The 19,846-nt window shown below is 37.6% G+C and overlaps 2 protein-coding genes across 3 annotated transcripts in view; one reads left to right on the plus strand and one right to left on the minus strand.

Annotated features, from left to right (window-relative positions):
- LOC113231845 (dnaJ homolog subfamily C member 8) overlaps positions 1–1,124 on the plus strand; it is an 8,364-nt gene extending 7,240 nt beyond the window's left edge. Inside the window, exon 4 of the mRNA XM_026466380.1 lies at positions 372–1,124. Coding sequence (XP_026322165.1) covers positions 372–491 — 120 coding nt within the window. The 3' untranslated portion in view covers positions 492–1,124. The remainder of the gene's footprint in view (positions 1–371) is intronic.
- An 11,470-nt stretch (positions 1,125–12,594) lies between these two features.
- Positions 12,595–16,374, minus strand: LOC113232010. Of its 2 annotated transcripts, none has more exons than XM_026466630.1 (3): positions 16,280–16,374; positions 15,619–15,730; positions 12,595–12,885 (listed from the first exon to the last, which is right to left on the minus strand). In XM_026466630.1, exons 1-3 carry the CDS (start codon positions 16,365–16,367, stop codon positions 12,762–12,764), a joined length of 324 nt encoding a protein of 107 aa, XP_026322415.1. In that variant the 5' UTR covers positions 16,368–16,374; the 3' UTR covers positions 12,595–12,761. The 2 variants fall into 2 exon arrangements, with proteins under 2 accessions (XP_026322415.1, XP_026322417.1); XM_026466632.1 differs by having other exon boundaries at positions 16,289–16,373.
- Positions 16,375–19,846: the final 3,472 nt, after the last annotated feature.

Below are 19,846 nucleotides of genomic sequence, written 5' to 3' on the forward strand. Positions count from 1 at the left end.
ATTGGAATTACTTTAAAATCTAACTTCGACTTCTTAGGTCAGTAGTTTTGTATTAAGATGCATTAAAACTATTTCCGGAAATCCGGAATTCGAAAAAAGTAGTTAATCAGTATTTGGTGGTTTTCACCACCCTATGTCACTCTATGTAGCTATATCATTACATGTATCTGTAAATTTGGAAGACCTTTTTCCGACCATTTCTCATCAGACATACAAATGTTTAAAGTTTATCATTCACAATACACGTGGCGTGAAGGACCCTTTCCTTCTTCCTTCCTTTCGGATCGGCGAGTACCTTGTGCAGGTTGGCAAATCCTTCATCCGCGATGGCAAGCATTATAGTATTTAAACTCTTATATTCGTATTTCCAGGAATCTCGGCAAAACCGCGTCGACAGCTGGAAGACGTTCCAATCGGGCGGCGGCAAGGAGAAGAAAAAGAAGAAGATTATGGGCTTCAAACCACCAAAGCCTAAACCAGAGAGCAGATAACTTACTGCGTAGTGTTAATATAGTTTAGATATAATTCCTGGATCTGTGTTAACTGGATTTGATCGTTTTATGCAACCTAATGGAATGCGACCTAATGATCTTTGTATTAGAGACGAAAGTAATAATGAATACGTATAAGTATTACGTAACATTTGACTTTTATTCTACGGAATACGCGGTACAGTCGTTGCTTTTCTATGCTCCTATTATAACTAACGTAAACCACATTTTTACCGAAATTGAGTTACTGTTTGTTACAATAGTGTAAACTCAAAAAGTATATTTTTTCAGAATCGATGAAAAACAGATAAGTTAAAATTTGTCAAAAGCATGGCACATCCTCACTGGTCGAATTCCTATCATAATTAAAAGTGACGTAATGTTGGAGAGGGTGTGTACAAACGTTAATAAACCATCAATAATGACTCACGGCGCCATCTTTAAATCGTATATTACAATATTCTAACGACGATTTTATTGACGTGTAGAAAATCTAATTTCGGATTCAGAAATAGTATAATCTTGAAATTAAACTATTTTTTCGGATCTTAATAGCGTATATTTGTTTTTGTATATTTAGCTGGAAAGATAAAAAAAATGTTCCCCCCTCACTATTTTATTTTATTTTTTATGGCCTACAACACTCCCACAATCAAGACGAATCTAACAACCCTCATATGTCAAAACCTTCAAGCCGTTTAGGCTGTACAGCGTGAAAAAGAAATGGACATAACGCTTGAAAAACATAACCCTCCCGCAGTCGGGTAAATAATGTTTCCGCGATTGTTACACATAGGAAATAAAAATAATTTCATTTCCCAGTGTAACAATCGCGAAAACATTACAACTCGTTAAATATAATTTTGAATTAAATTTGTATTGAATTGATATTCAATTATTTTTTGTGAAATTGCTCCAAAAAAATAAAACCAAACACAAAGGTCCTCACAATTCATGAGGTCCGCTGGTATCAACCCCTGCTACGTAAAGTATCGTATGTCGAAATTGCCAAGTTTACAGGGGAGTGTTTTAAAGTTCTGAATTCACTGAAAGAGTGATCACCATAGATCATCTAACCGATATCTAGGATTTTATAATACTCTATGTAAGTAATGAGCTTTGCCGAATAAAACTGAGAAATGCTAAAGTCACGTGTTATGTTCGTTTCAGTGAATTCAGAACTTAAAAACGCTTCGCTGTAAACTTGGCAATTTCGACATACGATACTTTACGTCGGAGGGGTCGGTATGTTCCATGGCTTGGTTGGCATAGCGTCTGACACGGTTTACTAGAAGACGTCGGTTCGAATCCTGCCGGAATCGAAGGAATTTTTTCTGTGTGTTCGATCTTTGTATTAATAATTATAACAAACTATATAATCTTCAATTTCACATATTTTGAGTTACAGCACTATTGTAATAGCAGTGCGTTATCTTGAATCAGTGAAACGAGAACTGCAACTTCCTGTAAGCGTGTCAATCTCCAAAAATGCGTTACTTATGACGAGGAGGACAGTATGTGTAGCTTGATTTAGCTGGTATCACTTATGAACGACTTGTCCAGGGCTAATAAGGCTAGACCTAGATATACCCTATTCTTGTGCATATTTTTGTTAACAAATAGCATAATGTTATCAGAATCAAAGTTAACATAGATTCAAAGATTCACTAGGGCAACACTTTAGCCACAATAGATCTAATACTGCATTGGTAATGTGATAATAAAATAGGTGTTTGCGTTTCAGGCATTAACTTGCCTTATTTCATTCAAGCCGGTAAATACTTTGCCAAATTGACTATAGTATAGCGTTTCTTATTAATTCATAACTACGTTGAAGGAGCTTTTACATTGTTGTCAATAGTGACGTGAAGCACAACTTATGGATGTATAATTTTACGACACAACTCGGCATTTGTTTTTCGAAATTTTTATTAACGAAATCTAATACGATCGTCACTTATAGGATCGCTGTCCAGCACAACTTCTACCTCCGGCAAACTCGCGTCAAAGCTCAATGCAAAACAAAGCAGTTCCGAATTGACTATATCGCTGTTAATACAATATAGTGTATTAATTCAAAAAGTGTATTTTCTCAGAAACAATGAAAAACGAGTTACTCACTTCCCGTGAAAGATCGTTACAATTTATGTATGAGTTAAAGTTTATTACAGACACTTGAACAATTTTCTACATGCCAAATATATTTAAAAATTAAATGGAAAAAAAATATTTCACATGGTTGAATAAGGACTATTTTGGACTGAACTAGATTACATAAAGTGTGACTCATTAGGAGTCACGTAGATATCTTTAAATTATTTCTTACAATATTCTAACGACGGTTTTATTGACGTGTAGAGAATGAAATTTTACGTTCAGTAATGATATAATATTGAATTTCACATATTTTGAGTTACAACACTATTGTAATAGCAGTGCGATATGTTAAGTAAACATTTTTATTTTCGTTTTATTTAAACTTTTTAATCAGCTACCCCTTGCAATATTAGTTATAAATATAAAAACTTTTAGATGCGACTCGCATTTGATTATATTTTTTTCGATAATGGTTTGAGATTTGACCTCACTATTGTAATCTGTCAAAACGGTCATCATAGCGTGCCGGTACTGTAATATAAATAATAAAAGTATTTGTAAGGACACACAGAAAGTTTTGAAGTTTGTAGACAGCTAAAGCATAGTATAATACGACAGTAGAGCATCTCCAACCGAGACGCGTCCATGCCTACTTATCTCAGAGCAGTAGGGTTTTCAAAATTATTATTTTATACTACCTCAAGTCTGCTAATTCCATTGAGACTTCGTTTATATTAAGTTGCAATTATGACAATATTTGTTATTCTGTTAAAATCTAGTTGCAGCGGCAGTTGAGTCTCAATCATCGAGTATATAACGGCCATTCTCACATTCAGTGTTCTCAGCCTAATTACCGTAGCCATGTCGGTGCTTTTACCCTGATTACCGTAGCCACTGTTTTTTCTGTTATATCCAATAACATTGAAATATGAATAACTATATGTCTAAATGGCATTGGAAAAGACAAAGTAGTTTTCGAGTTATTAATATTCATTATACACAAATATTTAGCCATGGATACGGTAATTAGAAAGTTCAAACATTTATAACAAATTGACGGGTTTCGTAAATTATAGATAGACCAGTTTAACTTCAGCTTTGCTATAATGGACGAAAATTGAAAAATTACATAATTTGATAGTTAATTACCGATGAAATGTGATTCCGTTTGTTTATCTAATCTAATTACAAAATTAGATGTTTTGCTGTTTTTTCCACACCACTGAATAGGACAGCCTCCCATTGTTAGAGATATTATCTTAATTACAATAAATATAGAATATTTTTGGAATATATTCGGAGACGTACACATAGGTCAGTTGTTGGCGCTCTCAGCTTTCTAATTTGTGATTTCAGTGCAAACGAGAGTTGATATTTAAACGTGATATAAGGCCCATTAGCCAGGGATCGATGGCCCTTATTTAGTCTCTATTTCTGGTTATATTCTCGATGGTCTCAATATAGTGTCTGTGGAATAACATTGATGACATTCATTGGATTCATTCTTTAAATCAGAAACGACTGATATTGCCTTACTAAAACTGTCATGGAAATACTACCTTAATTTTTATCTCGTTTAATCGTAATTCGATGGCTAAACTCTGACAAGCCACTGCACTTGTAGCAGAATGTCAGACGTAGACTGTTGACACACAACTGAGATGATTTACAATTAGACTTGCACCCAGGTTGTAAAAATTATTTAAAAAAAAGGCGTTCGTCGCAGTGTTCTCGTGCTATATTGAAATAGCCTTTGTTAATTGCAGTATTGATTTTTTTGTACCAACATCGTGGATTGTTATCTCGATTATCGGAGTAGGAAAATGAAATTGAAATGCTGAATAATTCTGAATTTCGAGTCACTCTTGTTCAAACCATCAAACATTGATGCAAGTTTTTAATACCGAACTTACGCGCTATGCAACGGCGAGATTATGTGAATGTGTGCGTCCTTGCACACAAGCAGAGTTACCCTACTTGTCTTATTAAGACAATAATAAATAATTCCATATTCTGCCATTACAACGATACCTTCTATGAACACCTACGCCAAGTTTATTTTTTGGTCATTTTCTGTTATTTTTGTAAACAGCCATATTTATTTACTAATATTACGCTCCCCGAATTTTAAGAAAAAAAATAAACAAAAAAACAATATAAAGTTGGCGTAGTAAGTGTCCATTGGAGGTATCATCAAGAAAATATCTAAAATTCAGTTTAAAAAAAAACTCTCACATTTTATTAAGGGAGCACCACCCTTGTTTAACTCGGAATCAACTTGAGACGTTTAGAAAAAGCAGTCCATGGAATAAGAGTGAAAAAGACAACTACAACTCGGAATGCCGGCGCGAAACGCACGCCTTTTTCGCTTTTATTGCGTAATCTTAAAGCTTTTTTTGACCTACTTCATTCGATGACATGTCGATAAGTGTGATTCCTCCTTTATTAAAATTTTTAGTTTGATTTTTAACTCAAAATCCACCAAATTCAAATCACGCATCTGTTTAAGACATACAATTTAGCAATATAGTATATATATTTTTAGTATTGTATAACATCATTATGTTCTGTTATAATCTTTGTTACTGTGATACTTAAGGCAGGATTTCGAATAGATGAGATGCAACACCTTGCATATAAAATCATAAACGTATGGCAATAGAAGGGGATGTTATTGACGATATACTGCAACAACCCACTAATTTGATACATTCATTATGCAAATATATTTTTTAATTCAAACTACAAAATGGCACGATATTCTAAAGTACATTAGTTGAAGTCTGCTGACAGCATAAGTTCCACTGTCTACCAAAGTTTAGTGCAGATTACCGTCAGCCAATACACGTCCAACAGATCTACCTCTAAGGTAAAGGTTTCCAAACTTTTACACTTAGGCAAGATAAAAAAATATCAACGCCCATTACCACAAAAAATAATTGAAAAACACGTATTTTTTATATTAACTTAACACAAAAAATTCACAAGGACAAAATAATTATATATCGTCGTCTTAGAGTGACCGAACGGTTACCATGCCGGACTGCCACGCAGAGGTCCCAGGTTTGATTCCCGGGCCGGGAGAAATATTTGTATGGCCTATATTTATTTATCTCGTGAGTTTGGGTGTAATTTGTGGTTGTCTATGTGTGTGTCCATGGCACCCGCGACACGGGGTTTCTCCTGTGCTATGTTGAGTGTGTGCGTGTGCGTTAGAGTGAAAATTACGCGTTTTCACATAGTTCGTTGTTACTGAATTTTGTTGAAGAAAGTATCTGAAAGAGGTATCATTTAAGTAATTAAAATGCTAACAACAAACATTGCGTTTACTACATTTTACACCACATTCTTATCTTCGTCCTGAAAAATGACAGAAATCACATACGACGACGACGAAATTATACTAATGTAGTTTAATTTCATTCAGGTTTTCTTTTTAAATGCGGTAGCACCCCCTGGACAGCATCAACGTCCACCCAATTGCTTCCCCTACTGTACTTTGGGAAACTATGCACTAAGGCGAGGTTTCATCACGATCAATGGCTACCACTTCACCTTGATTAATCAAAATCACAACAATATAATTCATATATAATTTAATGCAAAATCTATTGACCTCGGTGACAGTTTGCGCTGTAGGTGCTGAATGATTCAATTTCCGGCGGGACCAATTTGGGGAAATGCCCTTTTCTACACTGGTGGTTCTGGATGGTCTTAGTACAGGGAATTCCCTACTTTGAGACCAGGGCCCTGATTTTAATTCAAATCGGAGTTATACGCATCGGCTCGGAAAAGACGCAGTTTCCGATCGGGAGAGGCAATCAAAATGAAGCTGCATGTCTTGGGTGTGGTTGTCTAGCACATTGTTGTCTTGGTAGCTGTAACTAAGACCTGCAGCTTGATTTTGATTGCCTCTCCCGATCGGAAACTCTTGACATTTCTAATCGGAACAATAATCGATTTAACTGACAAATTAGAAAGACATAGTAGGAACCAGGTTCATCTTCTCGCTCGGAAACCCATCTGATTTCGAGACTACCATGAATCAACATCAGGACGCTGCGCTCCCCTTTGATAGACAGTGGGCCGAAATGAGTTAACTATCACGCAATTTTGCGCTATATATATTAGAATAGAATAGCGTGCGTGTAACATTTAACAAGGCAACAATTATAGTGCATTTATGTATACTCGTTTCATTGTATCTACACACCGGCACATTTAGCAGAACAAAAAAAATATTTAATATCATGATGTTTTTACTACCATTGATATACATACATTTTTTGTGAAAATATTCTATTAGTTTCTTGTTGTTGATGATACATTTAGGAGAGCGATAGGATTTAGGAGGTCTGGCGAAAACGTCGCTAGATCGAGTCCAGCCGGACCGAAGGAATTTTTCTTAAGGTTTATTCGATCTTTGGATCAATAATAATAACAAGTAACGTTTGTATTTAAATTATTAAGAATTAGACATAATTTTCAACTAAGTAATGTTTACGAAATTTACAACAACGTAAGTACCTCGAACCACTCGTTAAGCCTGTAAATTAAAATAAACTAATGAAAGAAAAATAACAATATTTTGAAATTCGACCAGAAATAAAGTAGAATAACAAACTAGTTTTTTGGAAAAACACTGCATTGTTTTGAGGTTTTTACTAGTGTTGCGCTAAGTGCTGGTGTGTGTACAAATACAAGTGCACCATCTATAATAGTTTTTATACAAAACGGCAATGCCTTACACAAATTTGGCAATGACAGTTAACACGCTGTCAAAACCATATAAAAAAGGGGACACTTCACATGATTGAATATTCGCTTATTAATGTTTGAGGTACTTGGAAAAATACTTGACACACGATGAATATCATCTACAATGGAGCCAAATAAGGAGTTAAAATATGAATATGATCTTAGTGTGTACGGCTTTCTTGAGAAATTGCGCATTTGTGCCGTTTGATGTGCTTCGAGAAATCGACAAGAGCACTACTACTGTACTGTACTATGTACGCGGTGATTGTTTGCCAAACATATCAAATACACATAGTCATGTGAAGTGTCACCATGAAAGCAAGGGAAACGCTCATCTGCTTCTTTGTCCACATCCTCAATAACAAAGTGAAGTGGCGTAATTCCCGTTTTGGCAAAGTGACAAAAAAGTTAAAAAAGTACGTGGCAACAGCCGTACGTCATATATGCCATTTGACAAATATGACAAATTTTTATTTAATATTCAAAATGCTACATTACTTTTATTTTGTACGTATTTTTTAAAAATTATTGTCATTTTCCCAGAAATGTTATTTTTTAAATTACGTCATTTTACTATTGGGGGTACGAAATTTACTTTCGATGTTCTGTACCTCCTAGATGGAGTACCTACACGTGTAGATTAAGTCCACATGATGGCAAAAACGTTGTACATTTTTCCAATAATTACTTGCAAATGCTTCGAACGTTATACTAAATTCAATTCTTACATTTTGTACTTTCTGTTGTGGCTTTACAATAATAGGTTTTCGAGCTAATAAATTTTGGGTAATATTCAGGTTACTTTTGTTTGCCCAATTTTGGTGGCACTTTTATTTAAGTATTTGAGTAAATAATATTTCGGGGCTACTACACTCGTACATCACATATCACATTCAAGATAATATTCTAGAATATTCAAATAAAAATTGCCACCAATACAGAGAAAACTAACCAGAAACTTACCCAATTACTAGCCAAAGTCCCTTGCGTTAGGATACCCAATATTCTTTAAGTTCTCCATGGAAATAAACGTATGCGTTGCAAAATATCTTGTTTTTATAATTTACAATTAAGTCTCATTCTGTCAATGACGTCAAGCTAACATCATCACGGGTCTCCAAGAGAGGGTTCAGCGGTTCAGACCGTAAACCGCCATGATTTTGCCAACATCGTTGGCGAAACACTATCGTGATGCTATTTAAGACGAAATATTCCACAGAAGTCACCAGAAAAAATTACGTAAAGGACGCATGATGCGAATGTGAGTTTCGGCCGGAGAACGTCGGGGGTCTAGTCTAGACACGCCTCCCTACCACTAGTAACACTGTATTTTTTAGTTTGGCATTTCAAGGGTAGTGTTTGTGCTACACAAAATAAGGAAACTTTCGTTTAGAAAATGGAAAAGATGAAAATTTGATAAGAAATGGTTTCGGAAAGCATAGTGGATATAATAAGGGTGGGTATGTGTTACACGTAATTCCCAAAGCTTGGCCACATTCCAAATAAAAACCATCATACTTTTCTATTTAACTTCCTAAAACCCAGCAAACTATAACGGGGAAAGCGTTAAACAAGTCCAAGCAAGTGCCTATGCACTCAGTTTTGTGTGAAAAACGCAACCAATATTTGCAAATTATTTATTCTAGAGACAAGAATACATATATATATATATAGCGCCAATATTTTTAATGCGATATTTTCATTATACTTAACCATCTGAACACTTTACATATTATTATTATACATACATTTTAACGTCCATAGGATGTTAGTCCTTAGGATGTTATTATATTTACACACTAATAATTAATAATACCTGTCAATTTATGTAAGAAACTGTATAGTAACTTATTTTCAGACTTAGAGCACAGATTTCAGATAATTATTCTTTCTTTACTTTGTGCTTGTCCCATGAGCCGCTAGAGGTAGCGAGTTATTTATTCTTCCTAGAACTTCTACTATTTAATTGTAAGCCTCAATATTTATTCTATTTAACATATATCTATTTATATAGTCTTTGAGACTTTCGTGGTTATTCACTAAATGATTTCCAGGTTTGTGTGAAAAAAGTGAGTGACAATGGTAACGCCACAACAAATCGCGATGAAGGTAGTCCTCGACAGCGCAAGAGGGTAGACAGATATGTCTGCTCTTAAAGCTGTCATCTGTCGCCATCCAGTCAACCCGTGACCATGGAGCGTGCAACCGTTCCGAAATATCGGGAAAATAAAAAGAAGTCATACCGTGGTAAAAAACCTGATATTAGTGATAATCATTTATATACCTATTTAATTTGTCAGTTATAAAACACTGAAAATACGTAGGTATGTAATGTTGCAATGTGTGCATAATAAAAGCTCTTCTTGCATTGATATTTTAATTTGGTGGTTACCAATTTCACCGCTAGATGCCACTGCCGGTGAAGATGCTAAATTTACGACTTTGTCACTACATGTACACGGCACTTCTGTTCTAAATGGCGACTTAACAATTGTAGCCAATTTTTAACGCTTATTAAATTAGGTTTCATCTTTTCAAGATTTAATATGACATTATCCTGACTTTGTAAATGCACTATAATATATTCCATTGTAGGCATTGACTTACAATTATATGGACGTCGGGTCCGCGCTAAAAAGTGTCCGCACTTGTAAGGCGCTAAAATCGTATACAGAGCGCCAAACTCCGCTTTAGTCTTCATTTGTTCTACTGACAGCGCGATACTGCGATGACATTACAATTTAAATTTCGAATAGGTTGACTTGGGACATTTTTTTCGTGGTTTTTGTATTAGACCCGTCGTCCATTTATTTGTAAGTCAATGATTGTAGGCATTGACTTACAATTATATGGACGTCGGGTCCGCGCTAAAAAGTGTCCGAACTTGTAAGGCGCTAAAATCGTATACAGAGCGCCAAACTCCGCTTTAGTCTTCATTTGTTCTACTGACAGCGCGATACTGCGATGGCATTACAATTTACATTTCGAATAGGTTGACTTGGGACATTTTTTTCGTGGTTTTTGTATTAGACCCGTCGTCCATTTATTTGTAAGTCAATGATTGTAGGTTTCTTATTTTTCATAAGGACCGAAAATACAGTTGTAGCGACACCTAGTGACTTTTAAAGTCTCTAGCGACATTTGCTTCGGTCTAGTTGGCAGCTCCGAGTTCTGCGGAGAACGAAACGAGTCGTGTGCTATTGTGTATTGTTGGGAAGAGTAAAACTGGTTCAAATTACAACTGTGTTTTGTAGCACCATGGTCACATGGTTCTCTTAAACATACATATGTAATATATATATATATATATATATATATATATATATATTTACATAAAATTCTGTTTGCTTCGGTACCTATTACCAGTAGAGCTTGTGAAAGAGGTCGTCCAGGGAAGTACTGCCACCTTACCTATTTCTGCGCCAAGCAGTAATGTCAGCATTACTGTGTTCCGGTTTTGAAGTATAATGGTGCTGGTCAAGTTACAGGTAATAATAATAATAACGCACACACTCAACATAGCCCCGCACTAGGGAAAACCCTGTGTCGCGGGTGCCATGGATACACACATAGAAAACCACAAATTACACCCAAACTCACGAGAGAAATAAATGTAGGTCATACAAATATTTTTCCCGACCCGGGAATCGAACCTGGGACCTCTGCGTGGCAGGTACATGGGACTCGCCCCAGAGGGTGGTCGCCCTGCGAATGTGCAGGGCGTACAGGACGGTGGCCTGCGCTGCCGCATGCGTCCTCGCCGGTACTCCGCCGTGGGACCTCGAAGCCGAGGTCCTGGCGGAGGTCCGCACCTACCGGCGGGGAATGAGGGACCGAGGCGAGCGACCCGCTCTCCAAGAGGTGGAGCGGGAGCGCCGCCTCGCGGCGCAGCGCATGCGGGACCGGTGGAAAGAGGGCTTGGCGGATCCCCCCTATGGCGCTCGTACCATAGAGGTGATCCGCCCTGTCCTCGTAGAGTGGGTAAACCGGTCCCACGGGCCACTGTCGTACCACCTTGTGCAGGTGCTGACCGGGCACGGCTGCTTCGGTCACTACCTGCACAAGGTGGCGAGGAGGGAACCGTCCCCGTCGTGCCACGAGTGCGGCGCTGCGGATGACACCGCGCAGCACACCCTAGAGGTGTGTAGCCGGTGGGATGAGCAGCGCCGCACTCTGACGGGGACTGTAGGGCAGGACCTCTCGCTGCCGAGCGTGGTTGCCGCCATGCTCGATAGCGAGGAGTCCTGGGAGGCGGTGGCCTCCTTTTGCGCAGAGGTTATGTCGCAAAAGGAGGCCGCGGAGCGGGTGCGCGAGGACGCGGCGGACGCGCACCCGCTCCGGCGCAGACGTACGGGGAGAAGGCGAAGGCAGTTCGCTGCTCGCCTGGTCCCCTAGTGAGACCAGCGGGCTCTGGACAGGGACTCCGGAGCCTGCATTGCACGGCCTCACTCGTCTGGGGGGCGGGTCGGAGGACAACCGACTCGCCCCTCCGTTGGCGCGGGAGCCCTGGCGTAAGCTAGGGCGGCCGGGCGGCGTCGTGGTGAATGCTCACTGATCCCACGGCGCCCCGACTCAACCGGCGAGAGGGAAACCCGGGGGGGTTTTAGTGGGGTAGGCCCTCCAGTCTGGAGGGAGAGTCCCCACATAACCCCTGAGTCTCCCTGGGCTCAGGGGTATCCATAAAGATTTCCTCCCCGTCAAAAAAAAAAAGGTACATGGGACTTGTCAATTTCTGTCTCAGGTTAACGGGCGTAATGACAGTGCCCGAAGTGAAGATCTGATCTATGCGATTTAAATCTCCGACTGGCACTGCAACTGTTATGGACGGGCTTATAGTTTACTATCAGGCGCCCGACAGTTTGTCCCGTCACTAGATATTATAAAAGACTAATATATCTAACTTTGCACATAATTTTTATATGGAGATATTTATTTTTAAGTACTGCAGAGAACCTTATTAAATTCACGTTAATCTCAAAATTTGAAAATTGCCCAGCAGTTTAACGACGCGTCACTGTCACAGTCACTTGCCATCGGGCGCTGGTCGACGTCGGCTCTGTATCAAAATTTCTCCACCTGCGGGTTGCGGAACGTGAGGGGTGGTTCCCCACACCTCACCTCCTAAAATGTAGTCTTGCGTTGAAATAAAAGTCTACATGTCGTCTAGGTTTAGGAATAAATAAAGCATTAAATAACTGAAACAATAATTTATTCATACGACTTTCGGCATATCACGTCATATCGCACCCCTCATGGAATAATGGCATAAGTGGAATTACGTCAAAAATGTTTATTGTTCCATTAGATACAGAAAAAGATACCCCAAATCCTCTTCAATTCTTGGAACTCTATCTACAATATTAGTCGATAGAGTTATGCCATTATTTAACGAGGGGTGCGATATGTAACAGGTTACTAAGATTCGGAATCGTCCTGGCACTCATCCACCATGTCACTCGGGGGACCGGGGTTCAATGGTGGAGCCCAGTTGAGGTAAAAACTGCCAGACCACACCATCAAGATTAAGGATATCGTCCACCTGAAAAATATTGAAAGCATTTCGTTTGAAAGACATTTACGAAGAAATATACGCGATTTAAATTCGAAAAAATATTCTTAAGGCTCAACTCACACTGGCGCAGAGTCGAAGCGTTGAGACGCGTCATGTTTTTCGCATGTAGCATATTCATATCTATTTTCCCATTATTAAACAAAAACAGGCCGCGACGCGACGCTTCGGCTCTGCGCCAGTGTGAGTTGAGCCCAAGTGTCAATACTAACTAATTCAAATTTTTCCCGTGGTAATACGATTCATTGGTACGTTTGAGACAGAGACACTGTCTTTATTGCCGAATTTATTCTTTTAATAAACGATATCAAAGCCATTTGAAAAATGTCGTATAGCATACGTGTTCTATTTAGTTCAGTTGATATTAAAAGTATTAGAATATGTAAAGAACAATATTTAATACAACGTTTTTCTTGTAAAATTTTGAGGTAAGTTTGTGTATTTTTTCTATTGTGAAAATTTTCAGGAATCGTGTATACTAATCAGTGTACCTACATCATCACACGCGGAATCAACCAAAGCTATTTGAAAAAGTATAGAACTGCCTCAGTGGCCGAACAGTTACTATGCTGGTCATGCGTGGCGCTTTGTAACAGTTTTCGGTGAATATCTGAGGCCTGAGTCTAAATTTGTAATCATTCAAACGTAACTACTGCGTTTGCGTTAAGATTTTTATTTTTATCTTAATTGTATATTCATAAGGTTTAAATTAAAATCTTAACGGAAACGCGATAGTTAAGTTTACATATCGACTGTGAACTGGCAACCGGTACTATCTTAATTTTGACAACTTTACTGGATGAAGAAAAAATCATTTATATAGCGTCTGGTTTATTAAATAAAAATACATAGTGCACATACACACATCAAAAGTGTCTAGGGATCAAGTACGTTTAAGAGTATTGCTGCAATTAGGGTTAATTATATTAACTTTTTTGTATCGCTATTGATAGTTTTTAGTGAGTTTTAACATTTAAATAAGGAATATTGTTTAAAATTCGATAATAAGAAGAAAATCGATTGTCAATGTGGTTTTATATAAAAATGAGTTATAGCGTTTTGACAAAATCATTACAATATCTGCATGGGAACCGAAACAATTTACATTATTATGGAGAGACGACATCATTTAACCCGAGAAGTAATGATGCGAGCCGTCGGAATGTTGGAAGCTGGTTCCAGGCAACGTGCTGTGGCTTTCACTCTTAACACTACACAGAGCGTCATAAGTCGCCTCTGGACGCGCTATCGCATGACGGGCAGCGTGGCCGAGCGACATGGAGGACGATCTCGCATCACGACTCGCAGACAGGACCGGTATATACAAAATACTGCTCGACGGAATCGTACCATGACCGCCATGATGTTGGTTACGAGGCTCCACAGCTCCTCAGGCTTGCGAATAAGCGATCAAACAATCCGAAATCGTTTACGTGAAGTGGGTCTGCGATCCCGAAGACCGCTCAGAGTTCCACCTATTGCACCCTGCAATCGCAGGACCCGTTTACGATGGGCTCGCGAACACAGAAACTGGGAGGAAGAAGACTGGCGCTATGTGTGCTTTTCGAATGAATCCCGCTTCGGTATGAGACCGGATACAAGACGTACTCGAGTTTGGAGAACATCTGGATCATTTGGATCAAGGGTAACCTCAATGCTCAAGTTTACGCAGAGAGGATTGTTTCAGATGTTATCATCCCTTTGCGAGGCCAGTTGGGTGATTCATTTCAACTAATGCATGACAACGCACGTCCACACACGGCTAGAGTCGTAACACGCATTCTTGCCGAAGCTCGTATCAACGTTCTGCCGTGGCCTGCTCAATCGCCAGACCTCAATCCAATTGAGCACGCATGGGATATGATTCAAAAAAGAGCAGTGCCGAGTATGCATACCGTACATACTCTACAACAATATTTTGACTTGTTACAAAACACATGGGCGGCCATTCCTCAAAGTGATTTTGATGAACTCATCTTAAGCATGCCAAATCGCTGTAGTTGTGTGATTCGTGTTAATGGTGGAAATACAGATTATTAATTTTCTTATCTTTACAATAAAAATGAGCAAAATCATGATTTTCGCCATTTTTTTGTCATTTCATTGACGCCGTTAATTTGAGTTTTTTCCCACAATTTGCAAAAACATCAATTTTAGTTTATTTTAATTAAATATAGGGGTAAACGGTTAAATAAAACATAAGCATTAAAGTAAGAAGTCGTCCTGGAAGACTGGATTTGGTAAATATTGCTTAAATAATTTTTATTTCAAAAATATTCACTTGATCCCTAGACACTTTTGATGTGTGTACATACATACATGTGTAATAAAAATATTTAAAAACTACGTATTTTTATTGAAAAAACCAGATGCTATTTAAATGACGCAAACAATTTTTTTCTTGGTCCTGTAACGTTGTCAAAATTGAGATAGTACCGATTGCCAGTACAGTCGATATATAAAAACTTACACTAAAGCCTCTGTTTAGATGTTTAACCCGTTCATACAGGCAATAGGTACCTACTTAAGTAGTACTACACACAAAAATGTCACTCACTACTTTTGTTTGTGCCGTCAAGCCTATAATTCAATATAATAATTATGCTTACACGGTTAGAACTACCACTTTTTGGAGTAAACTGTTTTGTATCGGAGGTTTATTTTATTTAAGTTTTATGTATAACTGATTATAAGATGACTTACCAAATAGCCCCACCGGCGAGGATTTTATTATAGAAGGCCTGTCTATCTTTATAATAAATGTCCCACGGGCCGCAGGGAATTGGCAGCTCGTTCATGTGGGCATCGCATTGATCTGAGGAATAGAAAACAAAAATCCAGAATGCCTCGCTACCTTGGACCATTGTCGAGTACTGTAAACTTTATTTTTAAGGTAAAAAGTCCATCGAGGATCTTCGTTAAAATCCAATAGAGTGTGTAAAAATGTTCATAATATGAGATATCTAACTTGTGGTGGGATCCAATAACCAGATTAAGAGTATATTCACAGAAAGTATTTGGTTAAAATAAGGTATAATAAGGCATATTTACACATTCAAAAAGTGTATGAAAAGTACGTATAAGTCAATGCCAGTGCGCCCGTCAACCTGTGACATAAGTTGACAAGTCCCATGTGCCTGTAATTTCACCAGCACCCGTACCCTTCAAAACCGGAACGCAGTAACGTTTACATTAGGGCTTGGAGGCAGAAATAGATAAAGTGGCAGTCCAACCGGCAGTACTTCCCCGGATGAACTCTTTCGTAAGGAGTTCGTTACTAAATTATGGGGTAAGCAATAAAAAAATGCTTAAAAAAATATCGCACAATAAGTGAGCCAATTAACCTGTTTATGTTTTAACTTACCCCGTTTACCTGCATATTTTCTCGTATAAAGCGAGTTTACCACTTGCCTCAGAGATAACAATCTTCCTCTTACAATAGGCACCCACATTTTTAAGGGTGCTTAAGTATTGCTGCTGTTATGCAGAGTTCTTGAGTATTTGTGCAATTAATTTCTGATGTTAACGTCATATCAATTGTCAGGTGATTTTTCTTGTTTATCATCGAATATTTTTTTAAATTTTCAATGGTCAGTTACTTTTGTTATTGAAAAGTATTTAATAAAATCATTTTGTAATAAAGAAGGGAAAGTGGATGAACAAGATGGACTTGTCATTTTTTATAATAATAATAATCATTTATTTCATACAATTTGGCCTGTATATTTATGGAGAACTGTATACGTTTTTACAATAAGATTCCGGAGCATACATATATTAAGATTATCATTTCCTAAGTTTAAAAACTAGATCCAGAGTTTCTCGCTCGTTCTTCTCAGGGAAGTCAGCGCAGTGAACGAGTAGTAGCTTAAATATGACATTTTGACTTTGACTATGTTTGTTACAATAAGTAGATACAATGAACTGGTAAAACACATTTTGAGAATTGAAGACCAAGAAGATAACAAGTCTCGTCTGCCTGTAATTTACCAGCACTATTCTCTTCAAATCCGTAACGCATTAATGCTCAAATTACTGCTTACCGGCAGAAAGACTGATAACATTTCCCTTTTAGACAGAAAGTTGGTAATGAATAAATAAATATTAGACAACAACACAAACGTTGCTCTGATCCCAGTGTAAGTAACTAAAGCACACGAAAACAATAATGGACCCCAGACTTCGAACCCCAATCTAATAGCAGTGGAGCTCCTTGTAAAAGAGTTCCTCCAAGGAAGTACTGTCACTGTCACCTTACCGATTTCCGCCGTCAGGCAGTGAAAAGGTTGTAAACCCTAATGTGCTGTAACCAGAATCACGAAAATGTATTCGGTAGCTAAAGGAAAAGAAAGGAAAGAAAGGTTGTAACAAGAAAAAAGTATATAAATAATCTCAGTACAGAGTACTAAAAAACCGACCTCAAAAGTACGTGGAATTACGTCTATTTGCTAAGTTTTATTGCAATATCCCCTAGTTCGCCACTATACAGAACCTGACGCTGGAGATAATAAAAATAGGTTCTCACTACGACACTGCTCCAAGTATATTGAAAGAAAAACGCCTTGAATGGAAGAAATAGCAAAATAATTGCTCCTAAATTAAAGTTAGGCGTTATTTATAAAAATGAATCTTCATGCGTGAACCCTTCGAGGTGGATGATTTTCTTCAAAATGAAATGGGACCACTATGGAAGTACCCCCTTACCAACAAAAAAAGAATCATGAACATCGGTTCACAAATACCGGAGTTATCGCGTAACATACATACAAAAAAAAAAGAAAAAAGAACATACAGTCGAATTGAGAACCTCCTCCTTTTTTTAAAAACAGGTACAATTCTATAAAAACTCCCTAACTTAATTACATACGGATAGGCGACGAATATAAAGTAGACATTTACCCCAAAAGGGCCGAGTTGTACAGAATTACCGATTGGTATTAACATTAAAATTGGCACATGATTTAGATTGAAAACTGGTAAAAGGGTCAACATTAGGCGCAATCAAGAATTATAGCTGAACTGCTCGCTACCGTGAAGGAGCAGGGAGTGACAATGAAACGAAACAAAAAGAGAATGGCGAGGCAATGGAATTAAAAATCGATTCAAAATTTGAAAACAAATGGCCAGGAACCAGAGACAAGGTGATAAAAAGGTGGGATGACGGCGTAAGGAGATCACATCGTCACAGCAGTAATGTAAGCATTACTACATCCCGGTCTTGAATCGTAAGGGTACTGGAGAAATTACAGGCACATGGGACTTGTCAAACTTACCTTGTTACATTAGTTTTTAAAAAAACAGTCATGTTTAAGCTCTTATCTATTTAATTAAGAAATTAAAAGTTATAAGATTACTAACACGTATAGTAAAAAAAGTTACAAAATACTAATTTAAAAGTAAAATAATGTTAGAAATGTATGTATGTCAATGTGTATATTATTTTTTATTATACTTGTTGAACTTCAGGATCCAAAATGAGTTCATTCACTTTTAAAAGATCCAGGGTATCTTCATCAAGTGCCTTCACACTTTTGCTATATGTTTTTCTAAGACTGGAAATGTACGGATCTGATGTGTAGAGAAGAGTATGAAATACATCCTCATTTGTAGCTGATCGAGAGCAATTCCTGGCATGATGTAGGCGAAATTTTTTATAATCCTTATTACGGGATTCTTGTGCATCTTCGGAAAGTTGACCAATAGGAATTACACCAAAATGCTTAATGACACTTTCACCACGAATCAAAATTCTGTGTACTGAAGATGGCATGTAGTACCATTCATAATTGCTTACATAAATCCTGGCATATTTGCCAAATTTTTCTGCATTTATCATTACGCCTGATGAAAGAGCTTGTAAAATAATATACAACCTTTTGATCAAATTCACATCCAATTCGGTGATTTCAGAAGAACAATTTGCGTTGTGAAAAAATCGTCTAGCAGTATTACCGTCATTGGTATTACTACTTTTTTGTCGTGGTTTGTCGATGATCAATCCTAGTTCCTCCCGAAAAAGTTTTTGTACTAGGGTTTTCCTTTCTTGCTTTTGTCTTTTCTTTTCTTCACTTGTGGCTGACCATGTCCGAAAAGAAAGATTATATGAGATATGTAATACCACTTCCTTACAACGAATCCAGGTATGCAATGTGGAAAGTCCGTATTGATATGCATTTTCATTTTCTGGCCTACTAGTGACTTTAGTCAGATCATTCATTTGCCGTGGAGTGTGGAGCTACTCCGTAGATCCAGATGGTGTATCTGTTAATACTTGAGCTACTTTGCCATCTATCATAGTCAGAAAGAGTTCGTGCTTCACATTCACTCCTTCACCTTCTTTATTAATTAATGATGGCCGCAAGGAAATTATTTGGTTCTTTATTTCATCAACAACAGCTTTAGTTTTTTCAGGAGTTTCTTTACAAAATTCTATCGATATGGGCCGACAAAAATGGACTAACGATGGCACTGGATTTTGCCAGACAATGTCGCCAGTAAGCTCATTGACTAATTTAATAGGCACTAACGACGTAATAAAAAAATTTGCATCAGAAACAAGTTCAGACTCCTCTGGAAGTTTTTGTTTGTACTGACTTTGACCAGATGAACCATCACATCCCCATTAACTGTATAAAACTAAATGACACAATCCATTCTTATACACCGAATCTATGGCCAAAATCCTAGCTACAGTGTGGTCCAATAAATCTTGAAGGTTTAGTACTTTTGCATGTGTATTTGTAATTTCTATTGCTGTTGATGGTGGATAACATGTGTGTTTGATTTCTTGTATTTTATAAAATGGTGAGAATAGAACACAGTCTCGATCGTTTGTTAAATTCCTTAAGTATATATATTGTGCTTTCGTTAAATCTAAGTAAATGAAAACGCTCAATGCTTCTTAATCCATTAGCATTTTGCTCTCGCTTGC

The sequence above is a fragment of the Hyposmocoma kahamanoa genome, unplaced genomic scaffold (genome assembly GCF_003589595.1).
Source record: "Hyposmocoma kahamanoa isolate Upper Pololo Valley unplaced genomic scaffold, ASM358959v1 66, whole genome shotgun sequence".
Lineage (NCBI taxonomy): Eukaryota > Metazoa > Arthropoda > Insecta > Lepidoptera > Cosmopterigidae > Hyposmocoma > Hyposmocoma kahamanoa.